This window comes from Erigeron canadensis, chromosome 8 (genome assembly GCF_010389155.1).
Source record: "Erigeron canadensis isolate Cc75 chromosome 8, C_canadensis_v1, whole genome shotgun sequence".
Lineage (NCBI taxonomy): Eukaryota > Viridiplantae > Streptophyta > Magnoliopsida > Asterales > Asteraceae > Erigeron > Erigeron canadensis.
This window is the reverse complement of record NC_057768.1, coordinates 27,020,768-27,041,052: the sequence shown is the minus strand read 5'-3', so window position 1 is coordinate 27,041,052 and position 20,285 is coordinate 27,020,768. Positions and strand designations below refer to the sequence as shown.

General features: G+C 33.0%; 2 protein-coding genes and 1 long non-coding RNA gene across 4 annotated transcripts; 1 reads left to right on the top strand and 2 right to left on the bottom strand.

Annotated features, from left to right (window-relative positions):
* Window positions 1-1,843: 1,843 nt before the first annotated feature.
* On the top strand, window positions 1,844-8,407 carry LOC122610527 (putative E3 ubiquitin-protein ligase ARI4). Its single transcript, XM_043783508.1, has 2 exons — window positions 1,844-2,448; window positions 8,308-8,407. Exons 1-2 carry the CDS (start codon window positions 1,844-1,846, stop codon window positions 8,405-8,407), a joined length of 705 nt encoding a protein of 234 aa, XP_043639443.1.
* Window positions 6,530-7,352, bottom strand: LOC122609791. Its single transcript, XR_006325394.1, has 3 exons — window positions 7,303-7,352; window positions 6,722-6,852; window positions 6,530-6,598 (listed from the first exon to the last, which is right to left on the bottom strand). It is a non-coding gene; the product is annotated as an uncharacterized LOC122609791 (long non-coding RNA).
* A 5,369-nt stretch (window positions 8,408-13,776) lies between the features above and the next one.
* Window positions 13,777-19,720, bottom strand: LOC122579213 (serine/arginine-rich splicing factor SC35-like). 2 transcript variants are annotated; one of them, XM_043751329.1, is made up of 10 exons: window positions 19,588-19,720; window positions 19,384-19,462; window positions 18,163-18,242; window positions 18,003-18,069; window positions 16,482-16,553; window positions 15,803-16,006; window positions 15,212-15,389; window positions 14,441-14,836; window positions 14,151-14,316; window positions 13,777-14,044 (listed from the first exon to the last, which is right to left on the bottom strand). In XM_043751329.1, exons 1-8 carry the CDS (start codon window positions 19,661-19,663, stop codon window positions 14,831-14,833), a joined length of 762 nt encoding a protein of 253 aa, XP_043607264.1. In that variant the 5' UTR covers window positions 19,664-19,720; the 3' UTR covers window positions 13,777-14,044; window positions 14,151-14,316; window positions 14,441-14,830. The 2 variants fall into 2 exon arrangements, with proteins under 2 accessions (XP_043607264.1, XP_043607265.1); XM_043751330.1 differs by having other exon boundaries at window positions 14,448-14,836.
* Window positions 19,721-20,285: the final 565 nt, after the last annotated feature.

Here is a 20,285-nt window from a genome sequence, read left to right as displayed (position 1 = left end):
AAGAACTATGTTGTGTTTACATAATAATAAATTTGGTAATGTTACAATTATTTAAATCTAAGGGTTATGATTAAAAGTTTAAACTCATCTAACGGTCTTTATTTCTTCATAAAAGAATTTAAGAACTTGTTATATATATATTGATAGATATCAAAACTATGATTTGAACTCCATATGTTCCTTACGCGTTACTCTAAACTGATATTGATATTCCTTCCGCCTCAAAACTATTTTTCTCTATTCGTTTATATATGTGTTAGTTATGATTTAAATTGATTTATCTAACTTCTAATTGATAAAAATATTACTCCCTCCGTCCCATATTCATTATCCAATTTTGATTGGTCAAGTTTTTTTGTTTTCCGACTTTGACCGTAAATATCTTTGTTTGTGCTATATATTAGCTTATGAAAGTTATATCAATGAAAAGTACATCTAAAACTCAATCAACTCATATATGTTATATCAAGTGTTATATAACACAAACAAAAATATTTACGGTCAAAGTTGAAAGAAAAAAGACTCAAAAAGTGAAACTAGAACACTTAGTATGAGACGAATAAAGTATATGTATGAAAGAGTTCTTTTGATAACCCATATAAGTGGCATTTATGATTCGAAACATAAAAGCTCTTAAAACATTGTATAATAAGAGTTTTTGAAAAGTTATTTACAAAGTTGGTCTGATATATGGGAATTTGATATGAAAATCCGAGCTAACCACCTATGGAGGTACTATACGCGCATCATTTGGGGGCACCGATGGTATGACACCACCGTGATGGTGTGATGTGTTCACGGCGTCTCCGCTTGTAGGATTGCTATAAGAGAAATGGCTATTTTTGTTTAGGGGGTGTATGAGTCGACTCTAGGAACTGTAGGATTTGTCCGATTTGGTAGGGTGGATGGTTGTGTTGTGCCCGACACACCATTACACATATATAGGGTACATTTGGATCTGCAGGTCCATTGTATATATGTCTCACATTTGTTTGTCGATCCATGGGATTCGATATGCAAATGTATGCGTTTTTGTTGTAGGAACTTGGTTGACTTTGGAAATATGGAACTGTGAAATGTAGGTATTTTGATAATGTTGGATTTAAAAATATGAAACTTTGTAGGTTTTTTTGATAACTTTGGTTATTGATATGTTACTTTTGTAATGTTAAAATATGGATTTGATGATATAACGATATTTGTTTTGATTTATAGTTATCTATTTAAAATGTGACTTTAATAATTTGGTTATTTAAAAATATCTTTTAAATCTTTGTATGATTTAAATGATGTTTTGTTTGAAAAAAATTTTGTCTATCTTAAATATTATTATATGTATTACTATATTCGCGCACTGAGCAATTCGCTTAGCTGCAGTTTTTTTTTCCTACCGTAGTTTTTCTTTCCTGTGGCAAGTATCAAGAGAGAGTAGTGCAATGGGCTTTTATCTAGCTTCCGGGCATATATAAATGATTTGTTGAAGATTAAGGTCAAAGATCATTTAGTCTATGGTGATTGTAAAAATATAAAGAGAAATTCTGTTTAGAACTCTTGTATTATAGTTTAAGCTCGAAAGTAATATTGGAGGTTAGAAGTGGGGTGTTAGAAACTAGTAGAGATAGATAAAGGGTCTATCTCATCCAAATTAATTCTCTTATGTTTTATACTCGATCGGTAAAATTAAACATGGTGTACGTGGCCAGCAATTCATCCTATATATGTATTTGAGTTTCAGTACAACAAGGATAATCTATACGAATTGTAAACTATAAATACTACTTAATCAGCCTAAAGGTTTTCTAAGGCGATTTTAATTAACTAATTGATACTGTCATTTAATTCGATGGGGAATACAATACCCCTTACTAATTGCTTCAATCGCATTGATCGAGATCAAACATTCACTTGCGAGATTTGCATGGAACCAGACATCCTCCTCAACTTCAAATTCAACAACAACAACAAACGATGCCGCCGGCGTCATCCTTTTTGCACAGATTGTATGATCAAATACATACAAGTGAAACTCGAGGCAAACGTGTCACGCATCAAATGTCCTGCTATAACCTGCAAACGCTATCTTAAACCCTTATCATGTCGTCCCAAAATCGCATCACAAGTGTTTGAAAAATGGTGCGACGTGTTATGTGAATCATCTGTGTTAAGAGTTGATAGGGCTTATTGCCCAAACATTGAGTGCGGTGAGTTGATTTTGAACGAGTGCGGTGGCGATCTGACAAGATGTGTTTGTCCGTGTTGCAAAAAGCCTTATTGTTTCCGTTGCAAGGTTCCATGGCCTCATGAAGGACGTACTATTTGCTTGAAGGCTGAAGAAGCTCAAAACGAAGTCGCTTTTGATCATGTTTCGAAATTGAATGAATGGCAAAGGTGTCCAGGGTGTAGGCAATGCGTTGAGCGCATCAATGGTTGCAACCAAGTTAGATGCAGGTTTGTTAATTACTTAATTTAATTACGCACACACATGCAATAATTGCATACATGCGCGCACTCGGACTTAACTACTTAGACTTCCATATATATCCTATATATAAGGATGACTAATTATGATTCAATTAAGTTAAATTACTCTATTTGATAACTTCTTGTTGATCTATATACAACGTACCGCCGGGAGGCTTAATAATCATCTTGGGAAAAAATATATAAAAACGAAACCTTTTTATTCGAATTTCTTAATTATTATTTGAAGTAACATATATAGGTTTTTGACTATTAATTTAAAGAAATTTGTTTTCAAAAAGTTTTCGAAATATATATAATATCGTTACCTCACTTATAAACAGGACCGGATTTGAGGGTGTTCAACATGTTCAAATGAAGAAGGCCTGGTTTTGTTTAAGGGGACAAAAGTTCATTTTTCTTTTGCTAGTACTAAATATTCATATCATAATACCCAACGATTACAATGTGATATTGTGTTTCTGTTTAGAATTGCTAATTATAAAAGGTATTTTTTTAATCTATAAAATGAAAAAATACGTAAATGAATGGATAAAGGTCCTTATAAATAATGCAGTGCAAGGCCTTTAAAATCTATGAGACGGCACTGCTTATAAAAATATCAGCTAGACATCAAATATGGCGATGACTATCTGCCTATATGTATATTCATTAATAATCAAACAATTCATCGATAATATTCTTTTCTTTCACTTTCTCTCTCCTATATATATATATATATATATATATGTTTTCCCAAAAATCATATGAACACCCTGTTTTTCAATTGGTTCGAATTGATATGAAGGGAAGAATCTAGTTCACACTTCAAGTCCTTTAGGTGGAGATCAAATTCGATTTTTAATAGCAAGTTCTAGATCCCGTATATTTTATAATTAACTAGCTAATCAACCCGGGTGATACCCGAGTATGAATAGCAAAATACATAAGAATTTTATATATTGGAATACTTGTAAGTGCATTTATCCAATTAACCACAATATTTAACTAAATCACCTATAATGAAGAATACATTGTTTTGCGCGACTCTAAGTTCTATGAAATCAATAAAGTAAAAGAGTAACTAAGCGATATATTACCAAACAATGTAAAAGGCAAAACATTTAAAGTAAACATGAAACATCAAAATGGGAACTTCAAGTAGGAGCTGTGTTATGAGAATTAAGACTGTAGCTTCGGAACTTTAATTTTTTGAGCATCATCTACATCATCATGTTCAACCACTTTCTTAGAACCTGAACTTGAGGCAGTATTGGTCGTTTCAGTGGTCATGAACACAGCATCCTATTTATATTTAAAATTAGAAATCATTTAATATACGTATAATAGTTATCGTGTTCAAGTATAAGGTTAAATAATAAAAGTTTGACATGTAATAAGTTCTACCTCTTTGTTAAGCCCAATAAATAATGACAGTTCATTCAACACTTGGAGATCAACATTAGATGATCCATCCTAAATTAAATGAAAAATTGGAATTGGATTGCTACCAGGATTATTAAATGCCTATTAGTTGTTACCTAAATTAAGTCAAGTCTTATTCACATTTGATTAATTCTAATGAGAAGTAATTTAATATTTAACTATTAATAGGTGTAATTTATTATTTAACTATTAGGGAAATGCTAAATACAACCCTAAAGGTTGTATTTAACGTGTATAAAAAAACTTATACCTTCCATATTAAAAGTCTGCCCCCTGATTTTCATTGTTAATGTACAAATAATTTATGCACCTTAAACACAGCCCTAAGGGTTATATTTAGCAAACCCCTAACTATTAATAGGTATATATCAGGTACTTATAGTATACTTATAGTAACAATAATATCTTACATTTTTCGATAGTATTGAGTTGTTGCATACACTCATTGTTGGAAGAGTTAGGTACAGCTTGCCTTTATTGTATGTATTCATTATCTTGATAATTTGACCGATCATAAGATGTCTACTTGATAGGTAAGTTAGGATATATATGCCCATTGATGAAATCCGCAGGCTTCTCATGAACAATATGTTGAGCCATAATGCTACGAAGGTCACATATGCCTTCATTCTTATTTCCAACAGACAACCCCAAGAATAAGAATTCGACCAGCAACAATATCCATCCCATTGTGACTGGCCCATTATGCATTAAAAGAATACATCAAATTAATAGAAACTGATGATGAGTTATTATGCATAGAAACATTACATTGGTTTTTGATTTCTATATGTGCTGAGTGTCACATGATGTTTTCGTTTCGTCTTGCAAAGATCGGGTATTTGTTCATGAGCTTCAGTTTATAAACGCAGTTAGTAGTTAGACTTAGAGTTCAAGTAGAAATAACCTTAATTATGATATAAAAACTTCATATAAAAATTTAAAATTTACAGAATTTATTGTAAACTTATATCGTTGCAAAATAACTAAATTAATACTCTTTAAACTCAATTCGTTAATCTAATCTAGTAACCTTTACAATCAGGGTAGTATAACTGACTTCATGATGCACAACAGCACGGTATGTAGTAGCCGTTGTTGCAGGGGAAGAGTTTGGAATTGGGCATGGTCACAGCAATAGGACCAAACTTGTTAAAACCATATAGCTTAAGGGGAAAAAAGGTTAATATTAACATAAGAGATCGTTGACTACATGATGCTACCTAATGGAAAGTATGGAGAATATCAGAGGTTTGAAAAAACTTCTTTTTCGTCTTCTTCATTGTGGCTGTAATTTCCAGCAATTTCTAATCCAAATAGACTTTGAAATAAGAGCTAAGCCTCATGTGTCCATTTCCGGGTGAATTCGGAAATATGAAGGGCAACAACTTAAGCCATTACATACTAGAAATAATATCACGGCTAAGTAAATAATATGAAGCAACACATAACTAATCATAAAAACCACAACATTTATTCAATCATTGTAAAGAAAACAATAGTCTTCGCCAGGAAAACCGGCAAACTTGAAAATTGTTCAAAAACAGCCAAACAACCAAAAGGCTAAGGAAACGACAAAAATGTCATGAAGTTCAAGAAAGGACAGGAAATTAAAACTGAAACTTGGCAGCTATGGTGATGGGAAGTTTTTAAAACTTCTCTAGCTTCGGAACCTTCATTTTGCGAACATCTGGACGCCCCTTTGAAGTTGAGCCTGTGACGACCAGTTCATCATCATTTACCACTTTCTTTGACCCTGGACTTGACGTTGTGCTTTTCATAGCTTCCACAGGCGTGGAAGTTTCATCAGTACCGGAAACAGCATCCTATGAGGCGATAAAACCAAGTTACTCGTTCAGCAACTGTTTAAATATATATGCTTTTGAATATAAAAACCAACATTAAATGTGGAACTCGAGTTGAATATACCTTTGCAGACAGGGCAGGAAGTAATGGCAGTTGGGAAATAGCACGTGGATCAACATCAGATGGGGATTCCTAAGACAGTTCGGCAAAAATAAAAGTCTTACTATAAGCGAAACTTAGCAAAGAAACTTTTTTAAAATAAATTGGGGATATTTATCGTTAATACCTCATCATCATGTGCCCTTATAAGGATAGACTCAATAATACCCTCCTCGTCAGATAACTTGTTCACAGTATAAACATAATAGTTGTTGTCTATGTTGTAACTTGACACCTTGATTTTAAAAGCAAATTGCTTACCAACAAACATGTTAAACTTAGGTGGGAACAACTCAAAATGGTCGCCCTAGACATTGAAATAAAAGCGGGTTGTATCACTATAAAATGATCAACGTTATTATGAATTTTAATGTAGAAAGGTTATACGATGCGTACATTGTTGGCCTGGCTAATCAACTGGGATGCTGGTTTGTGCACAAAACCTGTCACGTCTCTTTCAAAAACCACTAAAAAGATGGAACCGGTTGCATCTTGCACACGCACTTGCAACTTTATCCTGAAATTTAATAGATTACCATCAATTTTTAACAAACTATGGGATAGGTGCATTTTAACTAAATGTATTATAGGAGTATATGCATACTTGGGGTAGACATCAATTATCACACCACATTCAAAGCGAGCAACACCCTCATCATCGGTATTCTCATCCACCAGTTGGTAAAGACGCTCAACCTTTTTAGAGCATTTGGTGCAAGCATAATGACTAATGATATACAAACTTGTTATATATCACATATCTAACAATTATCATCAAGGAAGTGGAACAAACACTGGACATAATGACTAACAATATACAAACTTGTTATATAACAACATAACTATTTACCTGCCCGTCAGGCGTCAACCAAGACCATGTCAATACTTGAAATAACATTGAGATTGTTGCTGAATGTCTGCTTCCAGAGCCTCATTACCATAACTTTGATCTTCCAACCGTCAGTTTACCCATTAATTTCGCTGACAAGGGAAAGGTTTTCAGCAGCCATATCAATTACTTAAAGTGTGGTTGATAGAGGATTATAAAAGACAGTAAGAGAAAAGGCGTAATTGATTTGACACTGATCAAGGGATTTTGGGGCACTATATATACATGTAAAAATCGGTTCTGAAGATATACACAAATATATATTGTTTCACTAAAAAAGTAGGAAATTAAATCTTCATATGTTTCACAAAGATTTTTTTTTATCAAATTCATTGTCATTTTGTTCATAACAGAATTTTAGAAACTACTTTTAAAAGCGTGTTTTAGAGAGATTTGTGTATATCTTTAGAACCGTGTTTTAAATAAATCATGAGTAACAATAACAAAGAAAATGGGAAGTAATTTATGTATAATAAAACCATTAACAAAAGGCCGAATCGGAATATTGCAAATGAAAACCCTAAAATAAAGTTTAAAGATACCTGAATTATTTTTACCATATGCAAGGCCGAAGTTCATCCATCTGACTTTTAAAGAACATTGTGAATTTGAATATTCAAGCCAAAAGAACACTTTAAAATTAGCCTGATGCATCTAATTTTTAATTGTTCTTCCTTTTTGATGGATCAAGATTTGTAGTAAGATTATATAGAAAATGAAAATTGTTCTTCCTATTTTGATGATTTTAGGTTTTTAGAGTGAGGGTATATACAAAAGTTGAAACGATAGTGAAAGATAATAAATATTGACACTTCAATTAAGATGAAAAGTTGATGTTTCTCTTTGATTTTGATTTTGATCGATTGTTTCTTCTTGATTGTTGATAGTGTTGATGCATCTGTTCTATTCATATTCATATACCTTTACCTTTAATTCTTATTTTTTTTAATTTTTAATTTTTTATTTGACGTTATAAGACGGAACCTATTCTAATGAAAGGGCCATGTTGCCACTTGGCAGATTTTTAGAAGTCATTAGTTTAAGGAACCTTCTTTTATTAAGGAGAGAGATGGGGTGAACATATTCTGAATTTCATCTTTTATTGCTAGTGTCGACGTTTTGTATGGGTCATATTCACCTTGCTAAACGTTAGATATGTAATTTAGCTAGCTACCTGTTCTTGGCACGACAAGTATGGATAGAGCTGTCGCTGTCTTTTAATATACTCAACTCTAATTATATTGGAATCCCATCTTTGAGAAAACTCCTATCTTGATTGTTGAGAACCTTTTGTTCACATTGATATTTGAACCAAAAACCTCAAAATCTTAGGTTCTCTCATATATTAATCCATTTATTGATTATTGGTTGTTATTCAGCTACTTGACATCTAAATGCATCAAAAAAAAAAAAAAAAAAAAACTTTTACTACAATTTGCCTTTTAATACAGTTTATTGCCTTGCCACAGGATGATAATTCTAAATTTTTAATTATATTGATCATAGAATTGCAATAGAATTCAAACTAATTTACGTCGTCTTTGCAGATGTGGAACCACGTTTTGCTACAAGTGCGGAAAAGAAGATTGCAAGAAGATGTTACATTGTCCGAACATTGACGAAAATACAAATCAAATGGTTATATAGTCGTCATCATCTTTATATCGTTTTTTTCTTATTTCTAGATCAGTTATACTATGTATTATATAATTTATATATATACACTAGCATGGTACCAGTCAATACGAAAAGGAGGGGGGGGGAGGTGTCATGGAGGTGACAGTGTTTTGGTGGGGACAACTGTTGGTGGTAGAAACAGCGTCGAGTAGTATTATAATTGATATGAAAATAACTGATTTGAAAGGTTAATGGATATATTTAAGAATATAAAGGACTGATAATGTAACTTAATCGTTAAGAGCATTTTGGACAATTCTTTCAATGTAACTTTCAACAAGGGATTATTTCTTTTATAATATAGTATATATATATATATATATAGTGAAATGATCAAGGGAGAAGCAAAACAAGGGTGAAAACGCGAGAGCCACTAAAACCATCTCTAATCATTTGCCCTAAACGGCTACGTACGCCCGTACAATATCCAACCACCACCATCTCTTGGATCGCCGCTCATCAAATCAATAGCATTCTCATATGCGTCCGGTGACGACCCCTTTAGATCGGATAAAGGAAACATATGTACCGTATCCATAGTTTTCAACACATAACCCATATAATTTTTTATGTAAAATAAAATGAAACAAAATTTTTTTAATGATTTTAATAAATTAAAAACCACACCAAAAAGAGGAAAGTTGGAGGCAAAATAGTTGTTCACACAGTTTTCACTCTATTTTTGGTTCTCACGTTAACCATACCATATATATGTGTGTGTGTGTATATATATATCATTACTAGTCTTAATACCCGTCCGATTAATACTACACGCTAACCTTTATATGACCCGGTTAAAATGTATATTAGAACCTGCTTAACAACCATGCCTATACAGGGGAGTCCTATTTGAGTTGACTAGCCTAGTGCCCGCGCGTTGCGGCGGCTAGAAAGCAGCTGTCAATATTAGAAAAAACTATTGTTGATGGTGAGGAATCCAGTGGTGGTGGTTGGGGGCGATAAATCCGGCGAGATAGAGATGGGTTGTGATTTAGTTGTTGATGGTGATGAATTGATGGCAAGGGTTGCGATATGGAGATCAGATAGAAAAAGTGATATGTTTTTTTTTTTTTTTGATATAGGTTTCTTTTTTTGTGGGTTTAAATTTTGATAGGGGTAATTTCGACATTTAGAGGAGGAGGTGTAAAATACAATGTAATTAAGGAGAGTATTATGGGAATAAAAAAAAGTGCTTAAAACTTAATCCCAATACCCTTTATAAGGGTTTATAGATAATAGGGTTCGCTTCAATGATCGGGTCCTTTTAAACAAGAGACTCCTTTCAATTATAATAGAGCCCACTATTTCCAATTAGAAACCCTTTTTTCTGTAACATCTCGGACTTTTTAATTAACGGTTGACTTGAGTCGTTAAGTCAACATTACATGTTCGTTAAGTCTCTAGGAGATTTAATGTTATCACACATCATCACATAACGACAGATATTGTCACATATCAACACATGTCAACTCAAATCGACAACGAAAAGTTAATCTCTATTGCATCTCATATCATTATATCGTCATTAGCAATATCTCATTAGACATATCATTAATTCGACATTAAGACTATCTCACCGCATATCATTAATTCGTCATTAACATCATTTGCTATTAAGGCACTATCGTGCATCGTCACATATTATTCCTACTTAAGTCTAGTGAACTAAATGTGATTGGCCATTCGACAACAAACGACATCATCAACGACGAAATCAGCATGGACATGATACTACCTAGCAATCAATCAATCATCGACATAATCAACACGTATGCAAGCAATCATTACATTTCATTATGATGATAAGGGTTACATCTTGCTACAAAGCATTCACCATATCAAGCATCACAATCATCACATATTCAACATTCATACATAACATCATTATAACAATAGTCAAGAAAGGGAATACTACTTGCTATGAGTTCATACATCATTTAAAATCCCGTTCTTGTCCCACATAATAAGCATAGTAAAGGTAACCTCTTAAAAAACCCATATTGTCCCTCACGTGGTTCCCATACCCCTACATATGTATGAGATATCTACATTTTCGTCAAAATGATTAATTATTAAATCTCACTTTTATTGTGTTCCCTGGCGTGACAAAATAAGTTAACTTAGCTTAGAACAGCTCACAGTAGCTTATATTCCACTTTACCGTGCTTGTAACGTACTCTCGGCAAACCTATAACGAAGCACGAATGAACTAAGCATCGAATGACAAATAAGCATAAAATACACTAGGTGTGCCACACCCTCAAAGACCACCACTAGGTGTGTCGCACCAAATTACCGCACTTCACCTTGGCACTTCATAGTGCGCCGCACCACTCAAAAGGGTGCGTCGCACCACTCGAAAGGGTGCACCGCACCTACTGCTGGTCTGGCAAACCTACTACTAGTCGGGCAAGAAATTTCAAACCAATCCACCCCATGAACGACCAGTAAACATAAAATTGACCTATTTCAAACCTTTTTAGTGCTGTGAAAACATCAATTGATTCATGCTTTATTTCAAACATTATGGTGATATTTAATCACCGAAAACATGATTTATCACTAACAAAACTCAATCGAATCAACCTCGAACCCTATGACCAGTTGTCAATGGACAAAACCTAATGAAACGAATCATCAATCAAACAAGGAATCATGTTTTACCTGTAGGGAAGATGATAGGATCGAATTTTATGAGGATTCACCACCAAAAACCCTTGAAATCGAATAGAATGAGGGGAGAGGCACTAGGGTTCTTGAGAGAGGGTTAATTAAGAGTAAAAGCTGATTATATATGGGGAGTATTAGGTCACATACATGACCTAAAATCTATTGTAGCAACTTTTAAAACATGACACTTGGGTCCCTCGGCTTTAAAACTTCACATCTAATGCTTAATTAAGTCAACGGGAATACAAATCAAGCACGTCTAGACCATCTTAACATATTAAAACAAACATCATTAAAACATTAAACACCTTACACATATAGCACATAAATCACACATAAGCATTAAATATCCTAGAGACTTAACGGACATGAGGTGTTGACTTAACGACTCAAGTCAACCGTTAAATAAAAGTTCAAGATGTTATAGTTATTTTCTATTATTATATCATTAAAGTAATTACTTTCATAATTATAAACTGTAGGAGTTACTTTTCATAATTAATGACCATACTTGATATTATTAAATTCAAATTTAATTTAAAAAAGTTTAAAAAAGGGTATATGATATCATCATTTTGATCTAATGAATCTAATTAAAATTTAATTTATCAAAGGGTTCAAACTACTCCAACTGTGAATTAAGAATTTCTCTTTTATTATTTATTATAGATATTTCATAAAAATATCACAAGTATATAATTTTTTCATCAAATGAGTGAATGTTTACATTCTAAAAAAATGACACATAAAAAAAGGGTAATGGGGGGAACCCTATCCCCGGTACCACAATTGGATAACCATCGACCACCTTAAACAAAAAGTGTAAATTAGGACTTTAATTATAAATACCAATATAAATACTAAAATATTAATATAATGATTATTATGAATTTTAAATTATATAAGACTAGTAATATCATCAATGTTAAATTATATAAGACACGTGTCCAGTGTGTAGGCATTGTGTTGAACTCTACGGTGGTTGCAACCTAGTTAGACGCAGGTTAATTTGTTTGTTCGACCTCCTTCAATTCTTCCATTATCACGTTCACACAAAATTTGAGACTTTATTAGACATCAATCCAATAATTAATTAGCAGATTTAAAAAAAATAAATCTCTATTCAATGATTTATTGATCTATATATGACGAAGCTGGGTTTACGCTAGGTTTAATACTAGATTATGTCGCGTGTTACTACACGGGACATCTTTAAACCATATTTAAAACTTAAAATATAGTAAACTAAGATTTATAACGACTGTTAGTTGGTTGTTAGTTGGTTAGTTGTGATTTGAAATTAAAAGAAATATAAAAGCGGGTAAAGGAGGGCATGTTATCCCCGAAACGACAATATTGGATCCCTATCATTCTACCTCGTAAGAGTTATGATGCTGGTAAAATGCCTCTACTTGATACCTACATGGTAGAAAATATTTTATATATGATCAATCCTTGAAAGTAATATTTCGTAAACATAACTAATTAATTTATCATTTATTTACTTGTTTATTTTTTAAAAGAAAAATAAATAGATATAATATCAAAAATTGTGATAATACGAAATAAAAAGTTATAATTGTGAAGTTTTAATTAGATGGGGATTATGAAATAATTAGAAAAATGGTGTAAATGTACATTTTAAGGACTTTTATGTAATTAATATTAAATTTTGTTAGATGTGAATAGTCTAATTCAGCTTCATTTAAGTAATTGATTAAAAAAAAAGTACTCTTAATTATAGAGTAAGATCTTTGAATATATAGTTCGAACTTCGATTATATCTATAATCTATAATACCTTAGAAACTCACTCCTAAAAATCTGAAATAAAGAATCGAACTACCTAAAGTATTACTCTCATTTATTAATTAACTTAAACATCCCCACCTAATATACCTATAATACCCCTAATGAAATAATTACAACATAAATCTCTCAATTCTTAAAATAACTACGTACCTTTGTTAACATGAATTACCTTTACATTCATCATCATTGCCACCCTCACCGCCCGTCACCGCCACCATATGTCGTCATCGTCGACACCACCACCACCCCGCGCCGCAGCATTGTGCGGGTGTATGACTAGTTCATTATAAATCATTTCGAGTCTTAAAATTTGTGTGGGGTAATTAATACACAGATGACGGATTGTAAATAGTATAATTATATCATGATGATAATTCTAAATTTCCAGTATATATATATACTCACAGAATTTGCAATATAATTCAAACTCATTTATACTATTGCAGATGTCGAACCAGGTGCGGAAAACAAGAGTGCACGAATATGGCATGTCCTAAATCTTAACATGCTGTCTAACAACATTTTAATTGTAGAGTTGATTGTGGCTGAGAGTTAAAAGATAGGCACAATGGTGTCCAGGTTGGGTTAGCTGTTATTGAACATTGATCTTATTGTTAGAGAAAGATGAAACTATTAATGTTCCACTTTATGTGCCACATTTGTTTGTGTAATTTTGTGGGTCAGGCATTTCACATTCTTACTGTCATGTAAACCACGTTCGAAAACACATTCGCCGTTCCAATCGCACATTTGATATATTAATTGTATAAATCTGTAGCCCTTTTGCTACACCAAGAATACAAAAGCTAACATATCCTAGAATGCATAAAAAATATGGAGAACTTAGCTAAAACATAATACATGCAATTGTATTAGTGTTCATCATATATTATTATTATTAATTTCACTTGTAAGTTTGGCATAAAAACGGGTAATTGTTGAACTCGGATTGAAACAAGCCACATCAGGGTGGACCGACGTGAGAACAAACATGGTCCATCACCAACTTAGGATTACATTTTCGTTTAAATAGACTTTAGAAGACTCTTAAACCATTAGATCCATCACCAAATTTCCGTTTGGGAAGAACGTAATCCAAATTGAGCCATTTAAGATGAAACCACCTCTAAAATAGCACCCGGAATCAGAGCAAGAAGCAGAGATCATTCAATTGATAAAAGCTTGTAAATTAAGAAAACAACAATCAAAATCTCAAATTGTCAAACATTTACCTTCAAACTATACAAGCTTAGATAATTGACCCCTGTAAAAATAATAGAATGACCACTGGTACGGCTGCAACTCAGCTACTGATCAATCAGATTTGATAGCAATCAGCAACAACCTATCTATGACGATTCGGCTATCAAATTGCAGCTACAGCAACATCACCAATTACTGTAACATCAGCTAATTAATAAGTTGTCTACTTTTACGTGGTTACCATTAGTTAATGTTGATTTCAACTATCACGTTACAAAATTTTAAGGCCCAATTCAGCAATTAAATGTGTTTCTCTTACCACTCACATTAATGGGATGACTGCAACATGGTTTGCAACAAGTAACAAAAGACACCAACCCCACAGTCAACAGCTTCATAAACAGCATCAACCATTATTACACAATCTCGCCAACAGCAACATCAACACTTTCAGATACAACCATCAGGGCATCACATAATCCAACATAAGAGAAAATTCAAATCCCATATTAATATCCATAAGACATGCTAGGGAATACTTCAGACCTCAAAACAGTTGACTGCATAAACAAAAGCAAGATAACCCAAAGTGCAAAATAGGTTTAAAATAAGTTAACCTTAACAATATGCAGCACGAAGCATGTTCAACAGTTCATCTAAAATGATCATAAACCCAGCATCATCAACCTTTAAAACCTTAGTTCATCATTCATTCCTGTATAATGAAAGTAATCATTAATTTAAACAAAGCATAAAATTATAAATTATAAATGAAAGGCATGTGTTGGGTAACAGTCTAAACAGGCCAGATCACATTGAGTCAACCCAAAAACCTTTTTGCATTGCCTTTTCTTTAGAAAACAAATAATTAATGTTATAAATACAACGTTAATTTATTTTTAGAAATAGAACAATTTAAGAGGGTTCTCGCATACATTTTGGGGGTGACTTCAACCCTTTCAGCAAATTATTATAACTTTACCCACTGGCCCGTTAGAGCAAATTAACCCAGCCTGTTTACATAAATGATTGAAATTGCCATATCTGCCAAAAATCAATCACACTTGTACTATTTACAAAACTAACTCACCTCAGAATCAGAACGCTTCAAAGGGCTTCCGGAATCAGCTCTACCACGGGGTGAAACGCTTCTTGGTGTAGTTGACCGTTCTTTATCGTGTCCTACCGGGCTTGTACTCCTAGAACCTGTTCTTTTTGGAGATGGGCTCTTCTGAGGACTGACACTACGACGAGCAGGAGAAGCGCTTCTATACAAACCACACGCAAATTGCAAAAACCATCAACTTGGTAATACAAAATAAACTTTTAACAGAGAATGGAAACAAGAAAAAGAAACATACGAAAAGGGGGATAAAGAGCGTAAAAAAGTTCAAACAGAAGTTCATAGTCAAACTCGGACATATCCGAGTATGCAACTCCAACTCACCCGGCAATCTAGTTCAGTTGGGAAATGATAGACAAGTTTTAAAATTCAATGTTCAAATTGTTGCAAACATGAGAATCATACCAGGCATTACTAGTCATCCAATTTTCTAAAATATTCGGTTACAACCTTTCAACTTAGCGTTGTCTCTAACTAGATTTTTAATCATTTTTTCACCCATATACCAAGTGTTATCATATTTAGGTAAAGATATATGGTGAAAGAGGATTTTCATACCTTTTAGGAGACCTACTTCGACTCCTCTCATCATCATATCTGTCTTTCCTGTATCTCCTATGATGGTCAGGACTTCTACTACGACTCCGACTTCTATTGCGCCCCCTGTCCCTTCCACGATGCCTTTCACGATCATAGCGATCCCTGCTTCTGCTGCGACTTCTCCTATAACCCCTATCCCTGTAATCATCTCTATACCTGGAACTACATTTGCAGAATGGTAGTTGGAAGGTTACACAAAAATATTACATGTGAAGATTTTAGGGAGTAATTCAAGCAAAAGCAAAAAAAAAAAAAAAATAGTACAAATTACAACATAAGTTCAATGTCTCCTTTTTGGATTGCATATGGAGTATAAAAGTCTATACCACATGCACCTGCTATCAATTAGAGTATCAGACTGGTTGATTATACAATTACATAGCATATTATTATTTCTATTAAGAGCTGACATATGTATGGGAAAATCTGACTGATTGAACATGGCATTACATACAATTTACCGACTTATTGATCACTTCATTAAAAGACAAATATGAGCTGTAGAGACTCTTATAATTATGCAAAAATCCGAAGAGCTTCAATCAGATAGTGCTATATAAGTCAGAGTGGCATATAATAAAGTTTAGGACATCTATAGAGTATAGACAGCTGAAAGTTTGCACAAAAGCAGCCTTACCTAGATCTGGGACTTCGGCTTCTTGAACTCCCCTTCAACTTTTCTACCGGTTCAAGTATCCTTCCCTTATGACTGAAAGCAGAAGAACAAAAATACAATAGAGAGTCATTTCCATAGCTTAATCTTGATCAATGGAAGCACCTAAAGGTTCAACAAATTCTAAAAGGACAAGTCAATCAAATACATAACATATGCATACATCTTACACAAAAGCTTTACACTGTAAGTCTGTAATCACCCATGGACCTTAAAGGATGATAATATGACTGGAGCAGTTTCCGTGCATGATAAATCAAAATAAGCAACAGATTGAGTATTAAAGCTTTCCTACAAGTTGGCAAGGTCGGGGAACTGGCAACTCTGACTCATGGTACGAACCTATCCTATTATACGTTTCCAACAAGACATAAGCTAGGTGTAGAACTCATTCCAAAAAGCTAGATCAAAGGAGGGAATACCTAGACTTGTAAACCAGCAACCAATACCATAATTGGCCGATGTGGCATCATAAAAGCACGCCTTGGCCGGGGTCCGAGTTAAGAATACTTGGCTACTCTGGGACTAATCAGGGAGTATCAGATTGGAATTTTAACAAGTAAAAAGAATAATAGCAGGTAGAAAATTAGACACTAGAAACTTCGAACTTAAACATAAATGTTTAGAAACATAAACATAATACTTTAAAGTTAAAACTTAGCTGTTTAAAAACATAAACATAACACTTCAAAGTTCGAGCAGATAACAGTTAGGAAAATTACACTTCATCATCATTTTGTCCACGTTAGAAAAGAAACTCCTGTTTACTGAATTGAACGGCCCAACCCTAAAAGGGTTTTAATTAAAATTTCATTTTAGGAAAAAAGGTTGGCCGAGTTTGACCTAAGTCTGACCCAACTTTGACTTGTTGACAGATTTTATAGTCCGAGTTCGGCTCATTCGCCGCGAAAGGCTCCTATTAGCAACTTCTTGCCGACTACTCAGCCGAGTAGACAAGTTTTACAACCTTGCGGGTTGGGTGACCCCTTAGATCCTAAGGTACTGTCCCCCCCCCCCCCCCCTCTTTTTTTCTCCTATTTTGTGCAAGCTACTTTAAATAACATGAAGCAAATCGCAAAGGTAGACTGCATACTTTGAAAAAACACTCCCAAAATCGACATTATATGATTTATTTTCGAAACCACTTTGCAGTTCATGACTTTGACAATATAAATGAACTGCAAAGTAGCTTAGTATTTCTATGTACTTTATACTAAACAATATATAGAAAAAAAATCTCACAGTAACCAAACATATTAAACTATAATCACAGTAAATGAATTGCTGATTGTGTGCAGTGTTACTAGTCTGCCTGTAAGTAATTAACATTTAGCTTCAACCAATCTTTTACGGTTAACTATATGTTTATACTTCACAAAATGTGTTGCATTTGCCGCCTCGAATGAACTCAAGAGAATGAGACAAACATTCAAGAGCTTTTATGTCTATTTATATGGCTACGATTGAAGTTTTAACATGACTCACATTCTTTCAGCATTAGGCCCGTATTTAGCAAACTGAACCATCATTTCTCTCCCGTCAACAACTCTACCTGAAATAATAGGCAAAAGCATAAGCAGTACACACCAGTGCACTAAAATCCATAAAGCAACAAAATTAGAAAAGCTAAACATACAATACTCACCATCAAGCTTCTCCACTGCCATTTGAGCCTCGTCAGCATACTTATACCGAACAAAGGCAAAGCCACGAGAATCTCCAGTCCTTAGATCACAACGAAATTACACATCCAAATCAAACCAAACGTACATACACAATAGTACTTCCATTCCACCACAAGACACACTTCTTGTAATATTGTTATCATTTAATAAAAAGCAATAGAAATTAACATTCAAATATAGTCAACTTTATTGTTCTAGCAAATATAGGAAAATAAACGAGAGAAAACTTTCAACTATGAAATTACCTTATCAAAAGAAGATGCACTTCATTTTAGCTAAACATTTAAATGGACTTTCAAGATTTTCATAAAACTAAGAAGTGCTGCATGAAGAATTCGCAACGACTTCCATTTACAAATGTCCTGGAGTTTTTTATAAACTTTAAAACTATAACTTGATTCTTAGCACATTGTGATCAATACAAGTTCTTAACCCGATGATTTTGCTACACACAAAAATCATTGTAATGTTGCCAAAGAACTTAAACAGCAAGTTAAATACTCTTACAATATTAAGTTTAAGTCCAACCATTAGCTACATAAAACTTCACAACAAATTACTCTACAATAAAATGTATTAATCTTGTCCCAAATTAAAAGTTTTATGTGATTAAGTCCCAAAAAGACTATTGAATGTATCACAGTTTCAAAGTGTATGTATAATGAGACCTCTTACAGATTGTAAACCACACACATGGCACTGTTTTTTAGGAAATCATGAAAAAATGAACTGATACCAGGTTACCAACAGCAATAAATTTAAATTTGATACATACACAATAGAGATTTTTAGTGTTAAAGACCTGCAGCATCATCAAAACTGAAAAAGTTTCATACTTTTTACATTTTACACGAGAAACGGACCTTCCGAAACTTTCCAAAAATTCAAAAATAGAACTACTTTCCTATTACTTTTGATACAAGTTCTCGACACTAACGAATTTCTAACTCCCATCTTTTTATTCAAAAATCTTTTTAAATTTAGTTCAATAATCCGACCTACCGAAACTTTTAAGTCCAACTTTTCAATAATCCATGTGTTGAAAATATTAACAACAAGTTTATCCGCCTCATATACTAAACTAAATGCATACATACTGAAATTAACAAATCAAAATTTATACAAATTTATAGACGGCTCGATCGATAATAGACAAACGAACGAATTACGGAGAATCGTACCTGCGGTCTCTCGGAATGAAAACATCAACAACTTTCCCATACTTATCAAAAAGTGGGAACAGATCATCAGCAGTAGTACCTAAATTTACCAAAAAAATTACAATAAAATATATAAAAATATAAACTTGCAGATATTAGGGGGGGATTTTTATATATAACAGTTAAAATAAAAATTAAAAAAGTATAAAAATTGAATGGACTTACGGAAAGTGATGTTAAGTACAAGAAGTGAATAGGTGTCTGTGATATCTGGAGGTCCTGCTTTTCCAAAATGCGACATTTTTTTTTGTTTTTTTTTCGATTTTGTTTTTCTAGGGTTTGTTCATGTGTTGGTTTATGCGAATTGATTCATAAATAGGGAAGTGATTGAAGGGATATTGTGTTTTTGAGTTTTTCCAAAATTAGCCCCTTAAGTTTGCTTGTGTTGTATTGTTAGACCGACTTTTGAAACCTAAGATATGTTTGCGGTACGTGACATATACGAGGATATTACTTTCTTTAATAAGATAATAGGATGTGAATAATACCTATTTGGTTTTTACATTCATTTTTAATATAAATAAAAGATTTGATAAATTTAAATGAAGTTTTGAAGTTGCTGGAGGGAAAGAATACCTTATCTATTATAGGTGAGGTCCTAGTTCCAATCTTACTTTAAACCCTTTAGCAAAAAAATTTTGTTTCATTTTTTATTTTCAAAATTTCACTTTGCCCCTTCTAAAATTTACATTTATGACCTTGAAATTTTATATTTGGTTATAATTAAATATAGTTTTATTTCTAAATAATTATTTGGACTTAAATATTTGTATTTAAATAATTTTTAAAAACTTTTTGTTTGTCTTTAAAAGAAAAAGTTATTTTTTGGGTTTTTATAAATAATTTATCTTTTTGGATTTTTA

What these genes read in the sequence shown, in the direction of transcription:
- LOC122579213 (XM_043751329.1), bottom strand. Translation starts at nt 19,663, where the DNA reads ATGTCGCATTTTGGAAAAGCAGGACCTCCAGATATCACAGACACCTAT. An exon ending in GGCAGTGGAGAAGCTTGATG is followed by an intron (nt 18,070 to 18,162) that starts GTGAGTATTGTA and finishes CTATTATTTCAG; the next exon opens with GTAGAGTTGTTGACGGGAGA. An exon ending in AGCCGAAGTCCCAGATCTAG is followed by an intron (nt 16,007 to 16,481) that starts GTAAGGCTGCTT and finishes CTGCAAATGTAG; the next exon opens with TTCCAGGTATAGAGATGATT.
- LOC122610527 (XM_043783508.1), top strand. Translation starts at nt 1,844, where the DNA reads ATGGGGAATACAATACCCCTTACTAATTGCTTCAATCGCATTGATCGA. An exon ending in TGCAACCAAGTTAGATGCAG is followed by an intron (nt 2,449 to 8,307) that starts GTTTGTTAATTA and finishes TCGTCTTTGCAG; the next exon opens with ATGTGGAACCACGTTTTGCT.